This window comes from Pelmatolapia mariae, linkage group LG5 (genome assembly GCF_036321145.2).
Source record: "Pelmatolapia mariae isolate MD_Pm_ZW linkage group LG5, Pm_UMD_F_2, whole genome shotgun sequence".
Classification (NCBI taxonomy): Eukaryota; Metazoa; Chordata; class Actinopteri; order Cichliformes; family Cichlidae; genus Pelmatolapia; species Pelmatolapia mariae.
Window position 1 is genome coordinate 35,663,532 of NC_086231.1, and position 23,381 is coordinate 35,686,912.

Genomic DNA, 23,381 nt, shown 5'->3' on the forward strand with positions numbered 1-23,381 from the left:
ATCAAGGTCAAAATGTTGATTTAGAGAGCTTATATACATTTATGATCGTGTGATGTTCAACTATAGTTCATCAGACCGTTGTTGAAAATTAAAATATATTTTAGCAGATTATGGTCTGAAGTGGAAAATGAAATTACAATCAACGTGTAGATGTAGCTTTGCCAGTTGTGTAGATCATTTTCATAAATGGTCCGTTGCTATGAATTATAGGACCACATTTTCCCCTCTCATTTCATAAAGAACGGTATCCTGTGCTAACGGAAGCACTGAATCTCCCCCTTTTAACCATCTGGAGAATTTCAACCGCTCTAAAGATGTTCTATTCCGTAAGTTTACATTGGCGATATTTTACCAGTAGATGGCGATGTCGCATGGGAATTAGACACCGGTGTCGGTGGCGTGAGCTATTCCTATATTGTACCAATATTATTTATATTGTTCCAAGACAAATCAAATGTGAGTTCAGCTCGTGTTCTGGCCTTCATTCTCATAAATCAAAGTGTCGATTAGTTCTTAAAAAATATTTGTTTTTAAAGAGGCAGTGTTAGAAAGCTACCGCTAGTTTATGTCGATGTTTTTTAAGGTAAGGAGTAAAATAACATTAATAACAATAACAATAATAACAATAACAATAATAATAATCATAATAATACATTTTAATTATTTTTCGGGCGGGCATGCGCAAGCGATATTTAACATCATACGTACGCGCTTCCGTAAAGCAGTGACAAAGATGGCAGTCGCCGGACAAGGTAAACCGACAGTTTACGTGCTATATTGTCGTGATTTGGAGTTAGAGCGAAAATGCCCAACTTCCCATTTAGCACCAGAGTAGATGAACGGTTCCTAAGCGTATCGCTGTAGTGATGTTTTGTTTGTAACTGGACTTTGGTGGCAAGAAAATGCTGTTACTAACGCTGGTTAGTTAGCTAAAGGACTCGCTAATTTGGCCCACGGTCCCTGAGCGTTACTCTGCCGCCTGCAACACCCACACTATATCGTTTTGTAATCATCAGGGGTATCTCTAGTGAAAACAATTAAGTTTTCATCACAGGTGGCATTTATAGGGTCTACTATGACGTTTTTGTGGTAATAGTTGAGGTGACGCCCGTAGCTAGCTTGATGTGTAGCTAGATGAGTATTTTGCTCGGCGCTAGCTGTAAGCTCAGTCACCGGAGACACAACATTCCGGAAGAAGCCCTTGAAAACACAGCGTTACAAACAAAACGAAGCAATTGTCTCTGTTTACTCAACGCGTCGAGCTTCTGTATTTGATTACATTTGATTTTATTCAGATCAGTGTAGTTGTGTTTCTTAGTTTAATCTATTTTTGTTTCTCCTTCATTCTGGTTATGTTGTGTTGAAAAATGTGACCAGATTGATTGAAACTAAGCTAAGCAGTATCATTTATTTTTTCCTTTCTAAATGAAATCAGTGGGTTATCCTGCGTCGTGTCATGGCACAGAAGTCGCCTAATTGTCATTTGTGTTGTGTGTCTATGTTTGTAAAGGCGTGAAAGTTCCCCGCAGCTTTCGGCTGCTGGAGGAACTGGAGGAAGGTCAGAAGGGAGGTGGAGACGGTACAGTGAGCTGGGGCCTTGCAGATGATGACGACATGATGCTAACTCACTGGAATGGCATGATCATTGGCCCTGCCAAGGTGAGCCACGTCAAGCACCTGCTCTAACACTTCACTATGTAATACTGATCTTCTTCAGTCGGCCACTGGGCTTTCTGCCTTGGAAGCTGACTAAAAGGGGGTTTCTTTTAAACATCACAAGACAATAAAATGCAAACAACACTGTAAAGATTCTGTTTGACCATGTGGCTGTGCTGCTCACAAGCAGAGATTTCATGAGTCGATATGATTTGTTGAAGCTGTGTTTGTCACACCCTTGTGTCAGCAGGAAGATTATTAATTCAACAAGATATAATGTGCATGAAGTTGAGGCAGGAAAAAGTCAAATATTAGAAAAGCCAACTTTGAAAACCTTAACAAGTTGTAAGCCATGCATGCAGCTTTACAGTGCCGTGTTTCTGTGTGGAGAGAAACAGCACTGTAAAGCTGGTACTTGGATGAGCCTCCCCCCCCCCTTTTTTTTTTAAAATTTATTAGAAGCCATATTCACACACACATTCCCGTAGCTCTTATTTCTAACTATCACACACTTACTCTCACTCCAGTGGATGCATTGGGGACAATTTGAAGTTCGGTAATGTTCAGTGTTGCCCAGGGAGACTTTGACATACAGCCAAGGAAGGAAACATTGATTTTCCAATTGGAGCATACTCAGCATTTCACTTATTCCAAACACAGTGGGTTGACTTGATGCCAGAGAGCTCTATTTTGGTTTCATCTGACTACAGCACTTTCTCCCAAGCCTTCTCTCAATTATTTAGATGTTCAAAAGCGTCTTACCTTTGAAGGTCTTTTTCCCCAGTCCAACCTCGTGCAGCTCTATAATCTTGTCTCTGACATCCTTTAACAGCTCTTCGGTGTTGTCCATGATAGTGGAGAGGTTGGAATGGAAGTCATTGATTCTGTGGACAGGTGCGCTTTACAAACATCATGAGTTGGGTCCAAAAAAAGAGGCGAATGTGGAGCTGCCTAAAAAGTGTTACTCTCCTTACATTTATATGTTAAAACAGCCATCTTTACAGCATACCTGTTTATAGCTGTGTTAAGCAGTGTTGACCACTGTATAAATTAGAGGTGGTTGCTTTGATTGATTGATGTCCTGACACAGGGAGCTCAAGCTAATCGTGGTCTAGTAATTCACCTCTTTTAGTCCAACCTCTCGACTTTGTGTTGTTGTTGCCTTCTACAGCATTTTAAAGAAATTGTGTGACAAATAATAGAAGAAGTCCATGCTTCAGTTTTGGTGAGTGATATTCCAGTATTTTATGTGATTTTATTAAATGGCACTAATTAGCAGAAATGTGTGTCTGTGAGTGCAGTTTGCAAGACAAGTTTGCTAGCTGTAGCTGCTGAATTAGCACTCTAGCTGCTTGTCCACATATAGTCATTTCTGAAACAGTAGTTACCCAGTGAATGTTCTCTGAGTAACTGAGCCTCAGGTTTTGGAAACTCTGTGTGCTAAAAGCTGAAAGTTGGAATACGCATTTTTTTTTTGTTATGAGCATTTGTTTTAGGGGCTTGTGCTGCCTTTGGTTGCACCTCCATGCTTTATTTTGCCCTCCAGAGAGGTGTGATGATGCATCACTTCTGTGTGTGGTTAACAATAAAGAGAAGTCTGAACTAGTTAGCTTGTATTTTTTCCAGCACTGTTTATGGCAGCCTTGCTGGTTTATCACAGCATATTCAAATGTTGGTAGAGTGTGACTCCTGTGTGCCAAGTTTTTCTTTTCAGTAATTTCATCTCTACTGCTGATGGCTTATAGACAATGTAAACAAACATAAATTTTAAAAACAGCTGCTGTCAGAGTTGAACCTTATTTGATTTCATCTATGTCTCTGCACCTTTATCAGCATGTCCTCACTAAAGCTTTGTAGTGACAGATTTAATATAAATGTTTATTTTCTGAATTTATTTTCTGAATTTTCTGAATTCTTTTATCAGGCTTTGTAAAGCATGCAATATGTCTTTTTTTCCTCTCACGGTAGTCTCACGGTTCAGAAAGAGAATAAAACGTTAAATGGGCTCTAATGTCAGCAGTTGTTAATTCCAGAGAACTGGTGACAGTAGAGCTTATCAGAGTTTGTTAGACTTTGATTCTTTGAGCTAACCAGTCTTCCGTTCTTTTCATTGCAGACTGTCTATGAAGGCAGGATCTACAGTCTGAAAATAGACTGTGGATCCAAATACCCTGAGCATCCTCCTCATGTCCGCTTTGTGAACAAGATAAACCTAACTGGTGTGAACAGCTCAAACGGTCTGGTAAGTATCCCTGCAGATATTCTTGACCGAGTTATAATATTCACTCACACGTTTTTCTTGGTATGATTCTGGACTGTAAATGACTTGTGCAGTAAAAACATAATTAACCAACAAATAGTCTGCTCCTGGTTGTAGCTGCTGCTGCGCGGTCATGCAGTTCAATAAAATTTTTCACTTCCAGTGAAATAAAACGATTATCATGTTGAATTCTGTTGCACAAAGGTGCTTATTCTGTCTTTCATTATAAATCTAGCCTGACTCTTAGCTTTTTAGTAGGGCTCCTGTGTCTCTACAGAGAACTCAAAAACTCACTCGCTGTTTAGTTTGAGCAGAAGGCACTCAAGGAATTTCAGGGGGAAAAAAAGTTGGAAAACTTGCATTTGTATCTCATTTGACTGGACCCTCTGCGGTCCAGGGTATAATTGGCAGTTTTTGAGTTCTTTTGATTTTACCTCTATATTCCACCTTTAAAACTGTTCACTTTGCCTTGTTTGGTATCATTCTTTTCACAACCTCACATGTCTGAATTTACAGTTATATTGTCATTTTGACATACTGCATTGACACAATTGATCTAAAATCAGACAAAAAACATAAAATCCAAGTAGAAAGAAGTTTTATTTTTTACTATAACAACCACAAACATGTTTAATGAATCATTTTCATAACTTGAAATCCAAATGTAAATAGTAAATTTTAAAAACCTGTGCACACGTTTTGCAAACAAGTTATTTGCAGCTATTTACCTATTTACACAAGTTGATATGGAGAGGGTGGAAAGGGTGGTTGCATCTGTTGCTATGGCATCTTATTAAATTACATCATGGTATTTAAAAAAATATATAAATAAATAAAAATTCTGATGGGGGAAAAATTATGAATGTTTATAAATGAACTTTTTACAGATGCAGGCTTGATGAATCCTTAGTCTGAAACTGGGATTTGGACGTGACACGTAATAGACTACATGTTTGTCTATGACAACAACAACAACAGACTTTATTTATATAGCACATTTAAAAACCAGTGGTGTTACAAAGTGCTTAACATACAAGAGGGTAAGATGAAGTAACAGGGAGGATGAAGGCTATGGCAAAGTACCAACATGGTAGCATGTTAAATGGCATTAAAAACACAGAAGCAAAAGAAATGCATATAAAAGCATAAAAGAACAATATATGTAAAGGATAAGACAGTCAAACATTTTTTTAAATGATTAAAAGTAGTTAAGAATAGACTGAAGATAGAAATAAGCATTAAACTAACTAACTAACAAACAATCATTAACTGGTAGAAAAGGCGAGGCTAAATAGGTGGGTTTTTAACCGCGATTTGAAAGATTGAATGGAATCAGACTCGCGGATAGCGATGGGGAGGTTATTCCATAGATCAGGTGCAGCCAAGGCAAACGCTCGGTCACCTCTAGTCTTCAGCCGGGATCTCGGCTGTACCAAAAGTGACTGGGAAGATGACCTCAGTACTCTGGCAGGGGTGTATAATCTAAGTAGCTCAATGAGGTAGCTTGGAGCTATATTGTTAATAATTCAGAAGGTGAGCAGCAGGATTTTGAATTGAATGCGATACTTAATGGGAAGCCAATGCAGGTCGGCAAGGACAGGGGTGATAGAGACACGGCGTCCACTACCAGTAAGGAGACGAGCGGCTGCATTCTGAACAATTTGCAGTCTATGGAGAAGAGTAGAGTTAAGACCAAAGTAAAGGGAGTGACCAGCAATAGCTTAGCGGAGGCCAACTGGAGCAGACAGTGGCATCTGCTCAGTGTGTACGCAGGGTTTCTGGAAGGAAAGTTCTTACACCCAAAAGCTTTCAAATGGGAGTTACAAGATTTTGGTACTAATTAAATTCGAGTAGGGAAGAGGGAGACAGAGTCTAGGTAAGATGCGTTGTTCACTCTGAAACACTACATGGGATCAAGCATTCGGTCGTGACACCAGTTTCTGTCTATAATTGTATTTTCTATGTAGATTGAACCAAGGGTCATTGGTTACTTAATAAAAAACACCTCCACCATCCTTCTGCTCATTTCCCTTCAGGTCGACCTAAAGGCTGTATCATCACTGTCCCGGTGGAAGAATTCCTACAACATCCGGACAGTGCTGCAGGAGCTCAGACAGCACATGATGATGAAAGAAAACAACAGGCTCTCCCAACCACCTGAGGGCCAGGTGTACAACAACTGAAGTTCCTGCTGCTGTTCATTACTCTCTGACACATACATACATGTATACACACACACACACACACACACACACACACACACATATATATATGTATATGTATATATATATATATATATATATATATATATATATATATATATATATATATATATATATACACACACACACACACACACACACACACACACACACACACACACACACACACACACACACACACACACACACACACACACACACACACACACACACACAAGACTCTCTGCTCCCACTTCCTCCTTCGGGAGCCTTCCATTGGACGGAGAGAGGGATGTGCAGGTGAACCCCGATTCCTGACCTGGTGCCCAATTATTCTTTGAGGTTCACAGTGCAGACCAGACATTACAAAACAAGAATACTGTACATCTTACTATAATGTTATTTTTTATGATCTTTATGTTCTACATACAGATTGTAAAATGACAAATGACTTGAGTGTACCAATTATGTGTGTTTTCTGGGCTTTTCACATGTGGTGACAGTTAGTCCCTGATGTATGGGTATCTTGAGCCATTTTTCCATTCAAAGTACTTTAGTTCCCAGGAATATTTTCAAGGTTCCTTCTTACTGTTGGTAGCTTGTCATTCCAGTGTCAAGATTAGAGAAATGCAATCCACTAATGACTTTACAGCTATGATGCTGTGACAAAACAAAGGACTACAACAACAGTGAGCATGTCTTGCTGCTGCTGTTCACTGTGATTTAACACACCGTCAGTGTCAGTGCATTGAGTAAATGTTAGAAGAGAAAAGCAGCAACAGCAGCAAATCATGTTCAAAATGTCTATAATGGATTGAATGAAAAAACAAACCACTTCTGTAACCCCAGCTACAATAGCGCACTTCATTTTTGGGATACTTGAAAGATTTCCCTGAAATAGAAATAAAAATCTACCCTTTGCTTCTGCGATATCCCAATGATGTGAATTTGAGGGGCCTTCCTTAAACAAGTGTATATCCGGTACACACAATTAAACTGCTACTAGACATTCGTATCTATCAGCAGGGCACTGCTGGCTCATCACTCGTGTTCTCAGGCTTGTCTTCTGTGTGCCATAGCGCTTTGTGATGGTAATTAATTATTAGCAGCCTGTGGAATGAGGGAAAGGAAGGGTGGGGCGGGGGGGGGGGTCGACGCTGTGGGTGGGGTGCTTCGGGTCCTTGTGCTTTCCGTGTTCGGCACTTTTTCGGGATCATCACTGTACTGTGGAACAGGAGCAGCTGTGATTGTTGTTGTTTTTGTTTTGTTTTTTCCCTCCCGTTTTGGGTTGTTCACTTTCTGGCCTGACCTGTGTACATTCCATGGAGTTGTCTGCTCTCATTCAGTGATCACCCACTGAACACAATGTACTTGGATGTTTATTTTATAACAGGGGTTGAATCTAATCAGGGTTATGGTGACCTGTTGCATGGTTTTATTTGAATTAAACATTATTACTTTTCCACAGGCTTGTGTCATCATTGTCCAAATGGAAGTTTCTGAAGAAAAAAAAATGGTAAATTAAAAATAATGATTCACTATTTTGATTATGTTGTTCAAAAAGCCACAGATGGCTGAAAATTGATCAGATTCATACTACTCATCCTGATGACATGAGCAAATAAAGAGGAATTATTTTTGTTCACCTGAACATTTGCACTGTGTACTTAAGCTTTAAAACATGGTTCTTCAAATGGTGTCTTTGGTCTGTTTGAAATTTCTCAGTTATCTTGAGTATGACCATATTTTATAGGAGAAAACCCCCCATAGGTATGTTAAAAGAAGCACTCAGCTCACATAATCAACTCTCCTCCTCAGAATATTCCTTCTTTTCTTTTTTGAGTTTTTTTTTTAAATACATGAGGGGTGACAATACCTCCAGTGTATGCGTATATTATGAATACTGGCGTGTGGTGAACAAATATAAAATGTCAAAAAATTACAGATCTGGGACTATTATTCAGTCACTTGGGTTATTGCTGTTTGGTTAGGTTTAGGCAGATTTGCCAATTGCTGGGTGAAGGATAAAATCTTTTGCAACATTTAACACATTAGAAGCTTTTCCATTTTCTGGCTTACCAAGGTAAGCATTCAGGAAGGTTTTAAAAGCACCATTTTCAGTCACTAGGTGCTTAGACACCACTCTACATTTAATCTTTAGTCATTATTCTATGACTTTCTTCCACTGTTTCTTCCTGTTAAAATTGAGTTTTTTAATTTCACTGTTACCAAGTGCTTTCTGTCACAGTCTGTCTATACTTTGTCCATGTTGACCAGCAGACTTAGTTACATTTAATTTAATTATCTAATTTAGAAAAACATTTTTTAATCATAGTACAATTTCATTATGCCTCCAAACAGAGATACTGTACACCAGAGGTGGCGAAGGTATAGATGTACTTTACTTAAGTAGAAGTACGGAAACTTTTAAGAAATACTTCTTCAAAATTCTCTGGTAAAAATTGAAGTACTGAAGCACCTTCTTTACTCAAGTGAGATTTGGCAGGTTGGGAAACCATAACCTCTATTGTAGGGGCTAAATAATTTCTGTTGTGAGCACCCGCAGATTTTTGTTGTGCTCTGATCAGCTGACATGTGCTGCTGCTCTGAGCTTTACTGCTCTTTGTACACTTACACAGCTGATTTCAACAAGATGTAACCTAGCATTTCATAATGTACCTTGGCCGATTTCCATCCCCTACACAAACCGTATGCTGTTTATACCATCCATCCATTCATCTTCTTCCGCTTATCCGGGGCCGGGTCGCGGGGGAGCCAGCCTAAGCAGAGAAGCCTACCTCCCTCTTCCCAGCCACCTCCTCCAGGTTGTCTGGGGGAACACCAACAGATTCCGATAGATATAATCTCTCCAGCATGTCCTGGGTCTGCCTTGGAGCCTCCTCCCGGTGGGACATGCCCGGAACACCTCGCCCAGGAGGCATCCTTGTCAGATACTCGAACCACCTCAACTGGCTCCTTTCGATGTGGAGGATCAGCGGCTCTACTCTGAGCCCCTCCCGGATGGCTGAACTTCTCACCCTATCTCTAAGGGAGAGGACAGCCACCCTTCAGAGGAAGCTCATTTCCGCTGCTTGTATCCGTGATCTGGTTCTTTCGATCACTACCCACAGCTTGTGACCATAGGTGAGGGTAAGGATGTAGATCAACCAGTAAATTGAGAGCTTCGCTTTTACACTCAGCTCTCTCTTCACCATTATGGACCGGTACAGCGTCCGCATCACTGCAGCCGCAGCACCAATTCGTCTGTCGATCTCCCGCTCACTTCTCCCGTCACCCCGAGATACTTAAACTCCTCTCCTTGGGGTAGGAACTCGTGTCTGACCTGGAGTGGGCACTCCACCTTTTTCCGGCTGAGGACCATGGCCTCAGATTTGGAGGTTCTAATTCTCATTCCCATTGCTTCACACTTCTTATTGTAAGTTAAAAGGGCTAGAGGCATTGATTTAACATTTTCATCTCCCGAAAATGGAAAATGCACAAAATCCTTAATGGTACAGTCTGTCAGTTTTAGTGGTTATTTAAATTTAAATAAAAAAAAAAACTAAAAGCAAAAACATGAAGGAAAGCAGCCACACAACCAGCATCTGGATAAAATGTCATCCTATTCCTCTTCACCTTGTCTGAAGTCAGGGCTCTTAACACATGAAAACCTGCGTAAGCCTGCTTATTTATTCCTGATATTGTCATTTCATATTAGCAGATTAAACACGGGACCCTCCTGTCTTGAGACATCTGATTTATTGTCAGATGTCTCGAGATAATAAGTTAAATAACAACAATAGCTCGTTATAAAATCACATTATGTCAGCTAATGTTAGGCTGGAGTGTCTAAAAATATCACAATTTGTTGATTAGATTCTCATGTTGTATCTATTGCATGATCCTTTATTCACTAAGTGTTCCAGTCTAGCAATTTTAGATCCAATTCAAAGAAACGTAAACATAGCTTCATCCTACACTCACTACAGATGAATCAAAGCCAGAGTTGTTCTTCCTACAGCAGCAGGCGGAGCTAGGGCTATGCACTTGAATTGGGAGGAGTAAGAAAACAGATCTCAGTTGACTGTAATCTGTAATCTACTGGCATCTACCTGTGTTATTTTACACACTGTAACTTAATACCTTAATACTTAATACCTTAACTTTCACAGGCATATGATATAATGTGAAAGTCACAGCAAACTACAATGCATTGATGTTTTGTGTGTTTATCAGCTGAACAGTGCAGACAGCAGTTATTCCATTGTTTTATTCGTGCCTACATGTTACAGGATCATTTGCCATATTTGGAGGGGCATTAGTCGTAAAAGTAAGCTGTTAGCCTAAGCTTTACGCTGGTGTGGGTCGCCACTGAGTGCTTGTCGTCAGTCGTTCTGTGCTAAACAAGATGCTTTTCTGAGAGGAACCAGACACATCATTCTCGCTTAGCAGCTGTTGTTTCATTGCCACTTCTCTAGGAAACAGGACAAAGGGTGACACGTGACCTGAGTCTGTGGGGGAAAACACTGGTGAATGAGTCACAGTGGGTGATACAGCTGGGTGCCAGTCATTCCCTAATGTACTATAGAAAGAGCTTTCAAGGAGAAGCAATCAACTAAATGCAGTGCTATATGTAATTAAATAACCTCACTGTTGTAGTTCACGCATTGGAAAGTGATCTTATATATTAACCCTCATTCAATCCACAGTGAATGAGGCTTCCACATTCAACCCCTCTATCAGCTGTAATCTCTCAGTCACTCTATTGTGATCTGCTGTGATCAGCTGGATCATTTTCATTCTAATATGGATAAAAAAAAAAATTACAGACTAAAACATGTAAAACACCCTACATGCAATAAATACCAGAATAAGGAGCTTTCAAATCAACCAAGCCCAGGACCATCTCCAATCTGCAACAAAATGTTATGGTAGGAAATCTGAATATTTATAATGATTCATTCCCAAATATATGTAGAAGTACTCCGCATGCCTAGGTGCTTGATTTTATACACCTGTGGACTTCCACAGGTGTATAAACACCTAAATTTGAAACACCTAAATTTAATGGTTTGGGGGTGACTGAATACCTTTGGCAATATAGTGTATAACAAACAATGTTAAACGATTTTGCAAATGTCAAGATAACACGTGACATTAATAAACATGTCATATGTTACAACTTCAAATTAAAAATATTCCTCCCCTCAACCCGACTGATCGCAGGGCCGCCCCTCCCTGACTCTGGTTCTGCCTGACGTTTCTTCTTGTTAAATAGGAGTTTTTCCTTCGCACTGTCAACAAGTACCTATCATATGGAGTGATCTGATTTTAGGGGTTTTAATAAAATAAAATAAGAATAAAATGAAGCAGAGTTGAAGTGAAGTGAAGTGAATCGAATAGAATAGAATTCCACTTTATTGTCATTGCACATGTCACAAGTACAAGGCAACGAAATGCAGTTTGCATCCATCCAGAAGTGCTTTAGCCATAATATAGATATTTTACAAAATATATCTATATTATTGGTGATGTATTTGATGATGAATTGGTGATGTATGTTCTATTTCTGACAGAGCATTGCATTTCAGCCATGTTTTTTGTTTCTATTGATTACTTGAAAAAAGACCAGGTAGGACTTTTCCAAGACATGCTTTTGCACTAATGTTCACACTTTCATAATGAGTGACAGAGAAGCCCCAAATCATGAAGTAGAGTGATACCAGTTTACTCACAAGACCACTGACCTCATCTGAACAGCAAATCCACATGCATAGAGTGCAATCAGCAAAATTAAAATAAATTGTACAAAAAGACCTAAAGGAGGATGTCTTGACCTTGTGATATGTAGTGAACAGAGACAGTGCTGCCTAAAACATGAATTTAATCTCCCGTCTATCTTTGAACTGGTCCAGCTCTCGCCCTTCTTCATTCCCCTAGTTAGTCCCTGATTATCATATGAATATATGCATTCACACATCATCTCAATAATTAACTCCACCGGCTTGATTACACTGCATTTGTTACATTCACATGTAAAGCATAGTGTTTTAGTAATGGTGGTGGTGAGGTGAGTTTGTGCAGTTGTGGGAGCTGTCAGATGGTCACTGGCATACACACTCCCAGATGATCTGGTGTGTGTTCAGGCCTGAGTCAGGGTGCTGTGCAGGCGCCCATCTGCTTGCCAGGTTAACACCAGTTTCTCTCTCTCTCTCTCTCTCTCTCTCTCTCACACACACACACACACACACACACACACACACACACACACACACACACACACACACACACACACACACACGCACACACACACACACATACTCATGTTGAGCAGGCTAATTAGCTAAATTAGACAGATTTTTGCTCAGTTTGATTTGCATTTTTTTTAAATTAATAAGCACATGGTTTCCATATTTCACATTAAGAGGTTAAAATTAAATTAAACAGAATGTTTACAGAGGTTCTGACATTATGAACCATAGGAAGGAAATGACTTCTTTTTCCTTGGCCATTTATTCAAACTCTCAATTCTTGATATTTGTTCACAAGAATAAAATCCATTTACAAACAGTCACAATCCAAGGAATAGCAAATGTAACCAATATGTATTTGCTGCTGGACTGTTCTTTATTTCATTATGTAGGCTTGTATCAAACTTTGAGTGAGTTATGTTTGGTAATTGTTTCTCAATTCAATTGACCATGTTTGCTGTGAACAGTATGAGTCAGGCCTAATTTATGGTCTTGCAAAAGTGTCTGTCTGCATACGTGTTTCCCTTTGGAAGGGGGGGGATATGCTCTGGTGCACTCCTTGGGAACAGGAGAACTGCAAAAACAAATCAAAACTCTACACCATGAGAAGACAGACAGTGGCTGCACTGAACACTTTTTGGAAGTCCTCTTCTTGGAATCTAATAAAAATTGAACAAAATGTATTGGTCAAATGCCACTTACCTTAAAAAGCTTTACAAACATCTTGGCCCAAAAAAGTTATGAATATTCAAGAGCTCATATGAGGTGCCAGTGTGATGAATGGTGCCCCCATAAAGCTGCATTCTTCATTCTTCAGTTCAGCATGTTTTTTATAGAAGGAGTTGAAACAATAGATGTAGTTAATTAAGTTGTAATAAAATACATGTCTCAATAATTAATTGTGTCAAAACACTATACAACAGCTAGCATCTTGATTTCTTGCATGAAGCGAGCAGCATCAGAAGCAACAGCAGAGAACTTTCTGCAGAAGAGGCTCAAACAGCTGCTTCTTTTACACAGATGGAAACGTCTGTTTTGATATCTACAGTTATCATTTGTAAATTTGGGTGGCATCAGTATTGTGGCCTGTCATAACTGTTAACTGAACAACTGACTTGCATTAGCAAAATGCATGTCTTTTTTTGAAATTTTGAAAGCAAATTATGTTCTTCATAAAATAACAAAAGTTTTAATTTAGTGCACATTTATGAATGCATTCTGGGCGACAAGGGCATTGATTAATGGTCATAATGTGACTGATACAAGCCAGATCTTTTATTTAGCAAAATTGTGATTAATAGTTAAATGTTATTGTTGAGGAGCACAGACAGAACTTCACATGCACACACCCATTGAAACAAAATGTCTCAAGAAAAGGGCACTTGGGGCATCCATCAGGAAAAAAGCAGGTGCTCATTGAACTACCAAATAAACACATTGTACTGTCTTTCACTCCAGACACGTGGCAGCACTTCTGCTATCATTTTGTTCATATTTAACAAAATCAAAATGCAGACATAAGTGTGCACATTAATTTTTAACACAGCCAATCCCTCCACATGTTTGTACTCTCTGCTCATATTGCCTTCATACTAAATATCTTTTTGCTTTTTTAAAGAACTTATTTTAACATTACACTCAACAACAAACAAACCCTCCCCAACAGAAACATTAACTTCAAGGCCAAATTGCATTATATTTCTTCACGTCAATATGCAGGTCGCAAGTAGGGGTGACGTGGGCCCCAAGTTTGAGACCCCTGGTCTAGATGTTATTTTGAAATTTATTATACATTTTAATTGCATTGCATTTTTTTAATGCTCAGAAAAAAAAAGAAAGAAAAACGCCTGCTATGGAAAACAATGAGGATTTTTGGTTTTGTGTAGTGTTTAAAATGTATTCACTTGAAAATGTGCTGAGCAGTGCTGTCATTAATAACTTTCCCTAATAACCTTCCATTCTGAAAAAAGCAATAAAGCAGAGTGAGTATGTGAGAAATGGGGAGTCATCTGAGTGGGGGTCACGGAAGCTGTAAATTTTTCTCTCTCAGTGTGATAAAGCACCTACAGCCTCCCGTCGCCTGGCCTTACTTGGCTCGGCTTGGCTCAGAGTGGATGATTGTAAGGTGACGGAATGTACTCCCCCACACACTTACCCTCCCCTAGTCCAGCTCAGTAACCCCTTAACCTCCCCTCCTCGCATACTCACCCTTCCCGTCATTATGAAACCCTAGCAGATGGCCGGAAGACAAAGGGTGTGTGAGGGTGAGAGAACCCCACCTAGTGAGCCCATACACTGAATCTTGTCAAACAAAGAGCAGGCACCATGTTTCACTCCAACCCACCCCCAATGCTAAAACATGCACACGCTTTTAACTACAAGATTCTCAATTAAGACAAACATCGAGTGCTTGCACCTTCTCTTGTGATGCAGATGTGGTGATTTAACCTTAATTCCACATTTATAGGGCAAGAGCTCCTTTAATGCAAAGGCATTAGCCTAAATGGTTCCTGGTGTGTTTTATCAATTGAGAGATTCCATTTGGGAGCATGTGGCAGGTAATTCTCTGTCTCATAGTGCAATTGAACTGACCAATGCTGAAGGGCTATTTAAGGAAGAGCCATTTAGTGTAAGTGCTCTCCAGGCCACAAATGACACTTGTAGTAACAATGTCACCACCAATGACACCATCAGTTGATTGTGTATTTAACAGAATTGGCAGAACATGCAGAAATATGCAGCATTATTGAGAGGGCACTGATTCATTTAGACACCACACTCTCTGTCAGTACCAAGGTACCAAGGACACCAAAGCAGGGCCTGTGTGGTGGTCAACTGGCTCATTTCACTGTGTGTGATTTTTTACTGTAGATGAGTACAGACACATTCTACTTATCTTCTCCACATGCCAAGACAATGCTCTTGTACAGAATGACCTTCTCTCAATGGGCAACAGCTTCACTCCATCTGTATGCAGATAGATTTGGTATTATTAAGTTCTATCTCTGAAATGTCTGTCTTATGCACACTGAATTGAAGCATCTTGCTAATGTTTGTAGTGTAATGTGCTATATAAAGGCCAGTCCGTTCTATTGCCAGGCATACTGTTATAGGCTGACATGGTTCTCTGTTGGCAGACTGCAGGAAGCTACAAACAGCCCATCCAGAGGATCTGTTGACAGATGCAAAGTGTTCCAAGTGAGATTCATGTGAATGTAAAAACAAAACAAAACGTCAGGTTTCCAACTAATCATGCAATCCACTGGGGCCCTGTCTGAGCTTGAGACATCGTTTACTGTTTTTTTTTTCACTGACTACCTTTCCTTAAATGTAATTAACATGAAGTCGGAATCATATAAAACACATCATATAAAGGCAAAAAAAAATCTTCTTCTCATTGTGATTACATATACACATGATCTTTTAAAAAAATCTCTTATAGTAGCATCATGTATATCAGGCACATCATCATATCTGTATTCACCATATTTCCCTGTTATCATGCTAGCTTCCCCATTTCACACAGCATCTGTAGCTCACGCTTGCCCTCTCCCTAGAGACTCTGATATCAGCCAGAGTAGAGGCCAGTGGCATATGTGATTGATGACCCAGAGAATCTAAAAGAGAGATGGACAGATTCCTTTTATCAGGTCTGAGATCTGACTAGATTAAAACGCAGTTCTACATCACCTCCTCCCCCTTTTTGGCATTCCCTTAGCATCCACAATCCATCCCTTGTCAGTCACCTCACTTGATGACTGGAAGTTTGTCCCATCCCCTTCTCTGACCTCTCATCATGCCTCTCTGCTCAAAGGGAAGGGGTGTGCATATGGCAGATTGTGCAATACTTTAAACAGTCCCTTCCAATTGAGTTGAGGTCTGCAAGACAAATCTCATAGGAGCATTCCTCACACCATTTGGACAAAGCCGCCTGGTTAAAGGGGAAAAAAAGCATGAAATATGTTGAAACATGAATCACAAGTCACCCTCTGCAGCTCCCAATTTTTTCACAATCAACCTGTGAAAAAAATGTGCAGATTGAAGAAGGGAAAATCTTGTGTGCTGATTAAAAGAAAAGAGACAATCACCCTCATTCACGGGCATGCAGCTGCCTCATTGTCAGATGGCAGAGTGGGAGATTTTTGTAGAGGTGCTGAAAAGACGCCTCAGTGAAAAGGACCTGCGTTTGTTTTTCAGATGCCTCTATAATGACTATATGTGATTAACACAAATTATCTCACTTATCACAGCTCAACAGGCTTTCATAGACAATCTCTGTGTGCATTCTCCACAGTGCTGCTTAACATGCATTTAATCAGACTCAGCAATGACCGGATCGCTCATACTCAGTTTTAGATTGTCATTCAAAAGAATACAGAATTATCGGGTCACAGAATATGAACATAATGTGTTCATGTGGTCTGTTCATGTGACCCACACAGCTAAAAATAGGTCCAACATAGACTGTAAAAAGAGACTGGACATTACCGTTTCCCATATTTTCCACCTTGTTGTTGATTTTTTTTTAATAGCTTGTAATTGTTCTGACTAATGAGACTGATGGTCCTCCAGTTTAAACCAGGAAAAAGACAAAAAGGTTTAAAAAGCAGTGTACTTCCTGGAAAAATTGAATTTTTAGTGTGTTTTAGTAAAACTGAATGCTGAAACAAACAGCACACAGCTGTCACACAAAGACACTGTTATATAATTTGCACAGTCTTAGGTTTTGTTCTTCCATCTGGCAGACACAAGGTTGCAATCAAAAACATTACAAAAGGATAAATGCTATTTAACATGCCACAGTTAAATCCTCCTTTCGCGTAGCTTGATTTGACTCGGCATGCCCCTTAACATCAGTATTTTATAATAAAGAATCTCAAAATGCAGCAGCACAACTCTTGTCAGTCAAATAAATTAATAAATAAACAGAGAATATTCATACTTGTCATATTAACAAACCACCCTTCTCGATCACAGACTTGTCTCATCTTTTTACTCTTGACAGTCATATCATTACAGCAGTCATTATAACATTAAGATTATTGTAGCAGTGAAATATGCAATGATCTTTTTCTTTTAGCTAGATGTATCGCTTTTCCATTGAAGGTGGCAAAACTCACCACTGTCCGTCACTCATGTGTTTTTAACAGTTTCTATACAACCCTGCAGTTCTTCAGCACAGAGGAGTAAGATGCACACACTTGTTGGTAGGGCACATTCATTTGTATCCTGGACTTTTCATTCAATTTGTTGGCAATAATATGAAAATATATAATATAAAATAATGTATTAGCACCACTGAGAGTCTGTTCTTTAGCCTGGACCACAGAGAATTTCTAAACATGCCATTATATGAGGTCCCAATTCCAAATCCTTTCCAATCAACATCTGTTAGCGAGTTTATAGATTTTGTTTTTAATCATCCAATCACACTGAACCTGCAGAGCCATCTGTGAGGTGAGCCAACCAGCTTGCGTTTAAGCTGCTGCTGTCTCTCTGGACCAACCGCAATGTGACCCTGTGACCCCTGCAGGCACAGAGAGGTAAACAAGTCACAGACGACAGTCCGGAACTCACTGTGGGGGCCTTTTTTATCCTGATGAGGGTTGCATGGTTATAGAGTGCCTGTCGGTCTTCAGAGAAATGTAAAACTGCCCTAGATAAAACAGAGGATGGAGATGAAAAAAAATGTTTTGTTCTGCAGCTGAAAGAAAAAGAAAACAGACGAACACGCTCAGACAGGAGGTCAGTGAGTGCAAAATCTCTGTCAAACATGGGAAACGTTTTATCTGCTGGATGACTATGAAACTACATTAGATTAACTTCAAATGCTGTAATCTAATGTGTGGGTGAAGCACCATTTCTTTCCCTCTCTTCATATGTACTGGGGCATTATTGTGGAACGCTGGGACACATAAAGTCCCAAAGTGTTGTATATGGTATATATTATAGTATATATATACTATACCATGATATAAACATTTGCACATTTTAACAAACAGGAGAGTTATGGTTCGAGCCAGCCTCAAGTGGACATTAGAGGAACTGATGTAGCCATAATGTACTCAGAGTGTAGCCCTGATAAATGGGATAGGATGCGTAAGGAAGGGCATCCAAAATAAAATCTTTGCCAAATCAAGCATGTGGATCATAAAGATTGAGATTTTCATACCGTATCGGTTGGGGCCCACATTAGCAATGACCGCCTCCAGTGCTGTTGACCAAAAGTCAGAAGAGTGGAAGTGAGAGCAGTGACTTTAAATGTTGGGACTATGATGGGTTAAGGGAGAGAGCTGGCTGATATGGTGAAGAGAAGGAAGGTTTTTGTTGTTTGTGTGAGACACAATAACAGAATGATCACAGCAAGAGTGAACGGGAAGATTTTCAAGATTTTAGTGAGAGCTGCTAGGATGTATGGTTTAAAGATGGTGGCACTGACACAAAGACATAAAGCGGAGCTGGAGGTGGTAGGGCTGAAGATGTTAAGGTGTTCCCTGGGAGTGACCAGGATGGACAAGATCAGAAATCGATACATATCAGAGGGACAGCTCAGATTGGGAGCATTAGAGACAAAATTAAATATAATATGTATATATATATATATATATATATATATATATATATATATATATATATATATATATATATATATATATATATATATATATATATATATATATATATATATATATATATATACATATAGAGAGAGAGAGAGAGAGAGAGAGAGAGAGACAGCCATTCTGATGCTAGGAGCATGTCACTCCAGTTTAACATTTCAGTAACGAGCCGGATATGCGGATGCTGTTGTTGGTAGGTTGGGTGAAATGTGTTTGAGGCAGTATGAATTGTGTTAGCTACTTCATTGAAAGACAATGGAGGACAAGATGTTGTGTGTAGTGTCACCCACGTGCTTCTGCATCACTATTGTCTGCCCTTCTTCAGACAGAGACAGAGGGGCGAAACGAGGGGGATGTGGGTGGGAAGACGAGGTTGTGGTGGTTGACTGCTGTGAGTGTGTATGTGATTGTGTGAGTGCGCTTGCAGGGAAAAGCACAGACGGCTCGTGGTAATTTGACGTGTGTCCCTTGGGATGTTTGATGGATTAATGCTAAGCAGCTCCCTCTTCCAAAGCACCACCTGATCTTTGGGGCTCATGGCCCATGTATAAAAGACTGCAGTAGTGCTGAGCTCAGCTAGTCCAGACATCTCTCTCTCTCTTTCTCTGTGTATGTGTGTGTGTGTGTGTGCCTCTGTCTCACCCTCACCACTTTCTGTCTTCCTCTCCATCCACTCTGTGCTATGCTCTGTCTTTGCTGCTCTTTTCTCTTTCTCTTTTGGCGTTGAATAATTTCCAAAAAGATTTTTTTCCAGCATCCTCAGCTGATTGGCCTTTCCAAGAAGGCCACCTGGAAGCGTAGTTTTTCTTATTTTTCCTGTTCAACTGCGTGTTTGCGTTTTATTCTAGGAGGTTTAGATCACTTTTTCATCAGGGGAAAATAAAAATGCCACGCTCCTTTTTGGTGAAACTGCCAAAGATTCACGATTTCTCCTCTTCCAACCACTACTATCATCATCAACATCAGCAGCAGGAGCAGCACTGGGATGACTCTTACACCGTGACACATGCCATCACTGAGTCAGCCACCAACTTGGCCGTGCATCTGAGTGAAAACAGTGAGTAAACATCTCTCTGAGTTGCGTTTTCTACTTTGCTGTGTAGGCTGTAGACTGATTTGTCTGCACAAAGTGTTTCACATGGTTTTCCTCACAGAGAGGAAGAGGCAAAAAAATATTCCTCAAACAAATAATAAACAGGGATTTATACACAAAGGGGCTACGTCGTGCTTCCTATATAATCACTTTTGTAAACCCCCAAAACCCTACAGCCAGTGCTCACCCACCTACTTCATATGGCTCTGGACTTTTGTTTTTTAACTCGGCAGATGCTAAATAGTATTCAGGTCATGCTGGCTAAATCGGCTTAATACTCAGACCAGATCACACAGCAGCCTTTGGCTTTAATACTATTGTGTACGTGAATGATGAGCCGTGCACGCGCAGAGACACTGATGCAGACGTTTCTCAGGTCCAACAAGAAAATAAAGATAAAAACTCAGACGAAAGCAGATAGCCACGTGGGATTGTCGTGTCCTTAGATGGTGCCGTTGCCCTTGACTCTCCTCTTATCACCCCTCCCCCCCACCTGCCCATTCATCTCTCCATCTCTCTCCATCTGATCCTGCAGGATGTTAGATAGCCAGAGGGAGTAGGATTGCAGCAACACAATCCATATGTGGAGCAGTGAGAGGTTATGGAACAGGGTTTTTAGAGGATGGGTATTGACTGGAAAATAGAGAGTGCTGCAGGTAATTCAATAAAGTGAAACTTGAGCTGTGCACTGGCAGAGGAGATTTTCATCTGTGGGATTTCTACAGAGGCTGGGTGTGAGAACAATATGATGTGTGTTTAGATTTAAGAAATAAAAAAGTATTCTTTGAGTGGATTTACCCCCTCCCCCCTTTTCACCCACAACCAACATCACATGTCTTGTGTTAGAGTTGAATAATTTGTCCTCAGATTTAGGATGCCAGCTGTCTGCTTCCCTTTGTGTTCCATTTTGTGTGTGTGTGTGTGTGTGTGGCAATATACCACTGACTGCTGCTAAGATCAGAACCCCCACCAACCTCCACCATACCCACAAAACACTCTCCGACCCTCCCTTCCCTCTTTGCCAAATTGCAGACCCCCACCTGTCACTCAGTCTCCCCATTACCATACTCATGAACACTCTCACAAACATCACAGATGGGGAATGATCTGATTAAAACGATTTAGTGATTGAGGGGATTCACTGCATAGATGCTCTGTTTTGATCATCCCTCCCCACCTGTTCCTTCTTCCAAAACACATTTAGACAGATTGCTGCTGCTGCTGCTGCAGCTGCAGCGCTCTGACAAGAAGGTCCAGGCTGGCCTGCACTATACGTGCCTGACTCTTGATTCAGAGTCAGCACATTATGTTTTCATTTATTTAACTTTGTGATTGCTCTCAATAGAGCCACTGGGAGTATCGACTGAATCAGAAAGGATTCATTAATATTTCAGTCTTAGAGCTTGCTAAACCTGGCACTTACAAATAGTTTCCTGAATAGATTTCATATTGAGGTTGGGGTAAGAAGGCACTTTTCTTTTCCATGTAGTAATTCTAGAGTCTATATTAAATATGTATTTTCTTTCCCAGGCTACATCCAGGATTACATCATCCCCTCAGTGTTTAAGCGCACAAAGGAGTCAAGTCATGAGCAGACTGGGCTCACAGCAGGGCCCCTGTACTCCCCAGGGGGCAGCAGCGGGGAAGAGTTCTCTGACCACGACATGGAAGATCCGGACAGCCCCGTTTCTAGCACCACAGTTGAGTCGGACAGCAGCAGCCCTGAAACGGAGGCGTGCACAATCAGTGGCTTTCTCATCTCTGATGGTCGCTCGCGCCGGAGGCCTAAACAGAGATGTTCTCACATGGAAGGGAGCCATTTGGACAGCAGCGAGGGAAGCAGCTCAACAGATTGCAGCCCCGCCAAAGGGAAATCCAAAGGACGTCACGTGTGCAGCGAGTGTGGCAAGTCGTACGCCACATCCTCCAATCTGAGTAGGCACAAGCAGACTCACCGAAGTCTGGACAGTCAACAGGCCAGGAAATGTCCTACCTGCCACAAAGTTTATGTGTCTATGCCGGCTCTGGCCATGCACATGCTGACCCATGACATGAAGCACGAGTGCAAGGTGTGTGGCAAAGCTTTCAGCCGGCCTTGGCTCCTGCAGGGTCACATGAGGTCTCACACTGGGGAGAAACCGTTTGCCTGCGCTCACTGTGGCAAAGCCTTTGCTGACCGCTCCAACCTGCGTGCCCACATGCAGACGCACTCAGCTTTCAAACACTACTCCTGCAAACGTTGTTGTAAAAGCTTCGCACTCAAATCTTACCTGAACAAGCATTACGAGTCGGCCTGCTTCAAAGGGCAGTCAACAGAGGGTGACTGCAGCTCTGAGGACTGAAAGGAAAATCCTTTCTTCTTTATATGTTTTTTTTCTAGTTCAAATATCTAAGTCAGAGGATGGCTTGTGACTTCTCAGACTTTTCAAATGCATGTATCAAAATCCTGCCTTTTGACATAAGCAATAACCTCACAGTAAATTCTTCAGGAAACATGTAGAAAATTTCATAAAAAATCTCAGTGTTGATTACAAATGCAAAATATTTTATATTCTTTTTATAAATTGCAATAATTTACACATCACTATCATTTGATATATCACCAAGCTCTTAATTTATCTCAGATGGTTTGGTTACTTGCATAATGTATTTGCATATTTATTAACTTATTTAACTATTTATTTGCCAATTTGAAGATTATTTATTTATTATGGGTTAATGTATTTGTCAATTTAACATGTTTAAGAAGCCAGGTGCTGGATTTGATGAGAACAAAAGCCAAAGTATACTCTGATATAGTATATTTGCCTGTCTGATCGATTTGGTGATGACAATAAAAACCAGTGAGTAACTTCCCTTTGCTCATGTCTGTGGGTATATGCAAATACAAAACATGTGTCACGGCGAATGGGACGAGCCGTGCGGAGGAATTAAATGAGGATCCAAGCGCAGGCACTCATGGAGGTGCGAGGGAGATTTATTGTAACAATAAAACACAAGGTGAAAATGGCAAACAGAACTAAAGATAATCTGAACTGGGAAAAACTACACTACTGAACATGAACACGAACACGAACACGAACACGAACAAGGGTGAGCGGAGGAACATGAAGGTAGATAGCAGGGAGAACACATGGATGAAACTCAGGAGATTTACAGACAGACCAGCAACTAGTACACAAGTAGACACGACTTAAATACACACAGAAGAACACAGGGAGATTACACACAGGTGGTGAACACAGCTGGAAGTAATTGACAAGATGAGACGGGGAAGCAAAACTGAATACACTCACATGA

At 40.4% G+C, this 23,381-nt stretch overlaps 2 protein-coding genes across 2 annotated transcripts; both read left to right on the forward strand.

Moving 5' to 3' along the window:
* The first annotated feature begins 706 nt into the window (after positions 1–706).
* ube2v1 (ubiquitin-conjugating enzyme E2 variant 1) lies at positions 707–7,582 on the forward strand. The gene is made up of 4 exons (XM_063474889.1): positions 707–752; positions 1,511–1,659; positions 3,773–3,898; positions 5,953–7,582. The coding sequence occupies exons 1-4, from the start codon at positions 734–736 to the stop codon at positions 6,097–6,099; spliced, it is 441 nt and encodes a 146-aa protein (XP_063330959.1). The 5' UTR covers positions 707–733; the 3' UTR covers positions 6,100–7,582.
* Positions 7,583–19,547: 11,965 nt separating this feature from the next.
* LOC134627277 (transcriptional repressor scratch 2-like) lies at positions 19,548–22,925 on the forward strand. Its single transcript, XM_063473241.1, has 2 exons — positions 19,548–20,045; positions 21,612–22,925. The coding sequence occupies exons 1-2, from the start codon at positions 19,874–19,876 to the stop codon at positions 22,421–22,423; spliced, it is 984 nt and encodes a 327-aa protein (XP_063329311.1). The 5' UTR covers positions 19,548–19,873; the 3' UTR covers positions 22,424–22,925.
* Positions 22,926–23,381: the final 456 nt, after the last annotated feature.

What these genes read in the sequence shown, in the direction of transcription:
- ube2v1 (XM_063474889.1), top strand. An exon ending in TGATCATTGGCCCTGCCAAG is followed by an intron (nt 1,660 to 3,772) that starts GTGAGCCACGTC and finishes TTTTCATTGCAG; the next exon opens with ACTGTCTATGAAGGCAGGAT. An exon ending in TGAACAGCTCAAACGGTCTG is followed by an intron (nt 3,899 to 5,952) that starts GTAAGTATCCCT and finishes ATTTCCCTTCAG; the next exon opens with GTCGACCTAAAGGCTGTATC.
- LOC134627277 (XM_063473241.1), top strand. Translation starts at nt 19,874, where the DNA reads ATGCCACGCTCCTTTTTGGTGAAACTGCCAAAGATTCACGATTTCTCC. An exon ending in CGTGCATCTGAGTGAAAACA is followed by an intron (nt 20,046 to 21,611) that starts GTGAGTAAACAT and finishes TTTCTTTCCCAG; the next exon opens with GCTACATCCAGGATTACATC.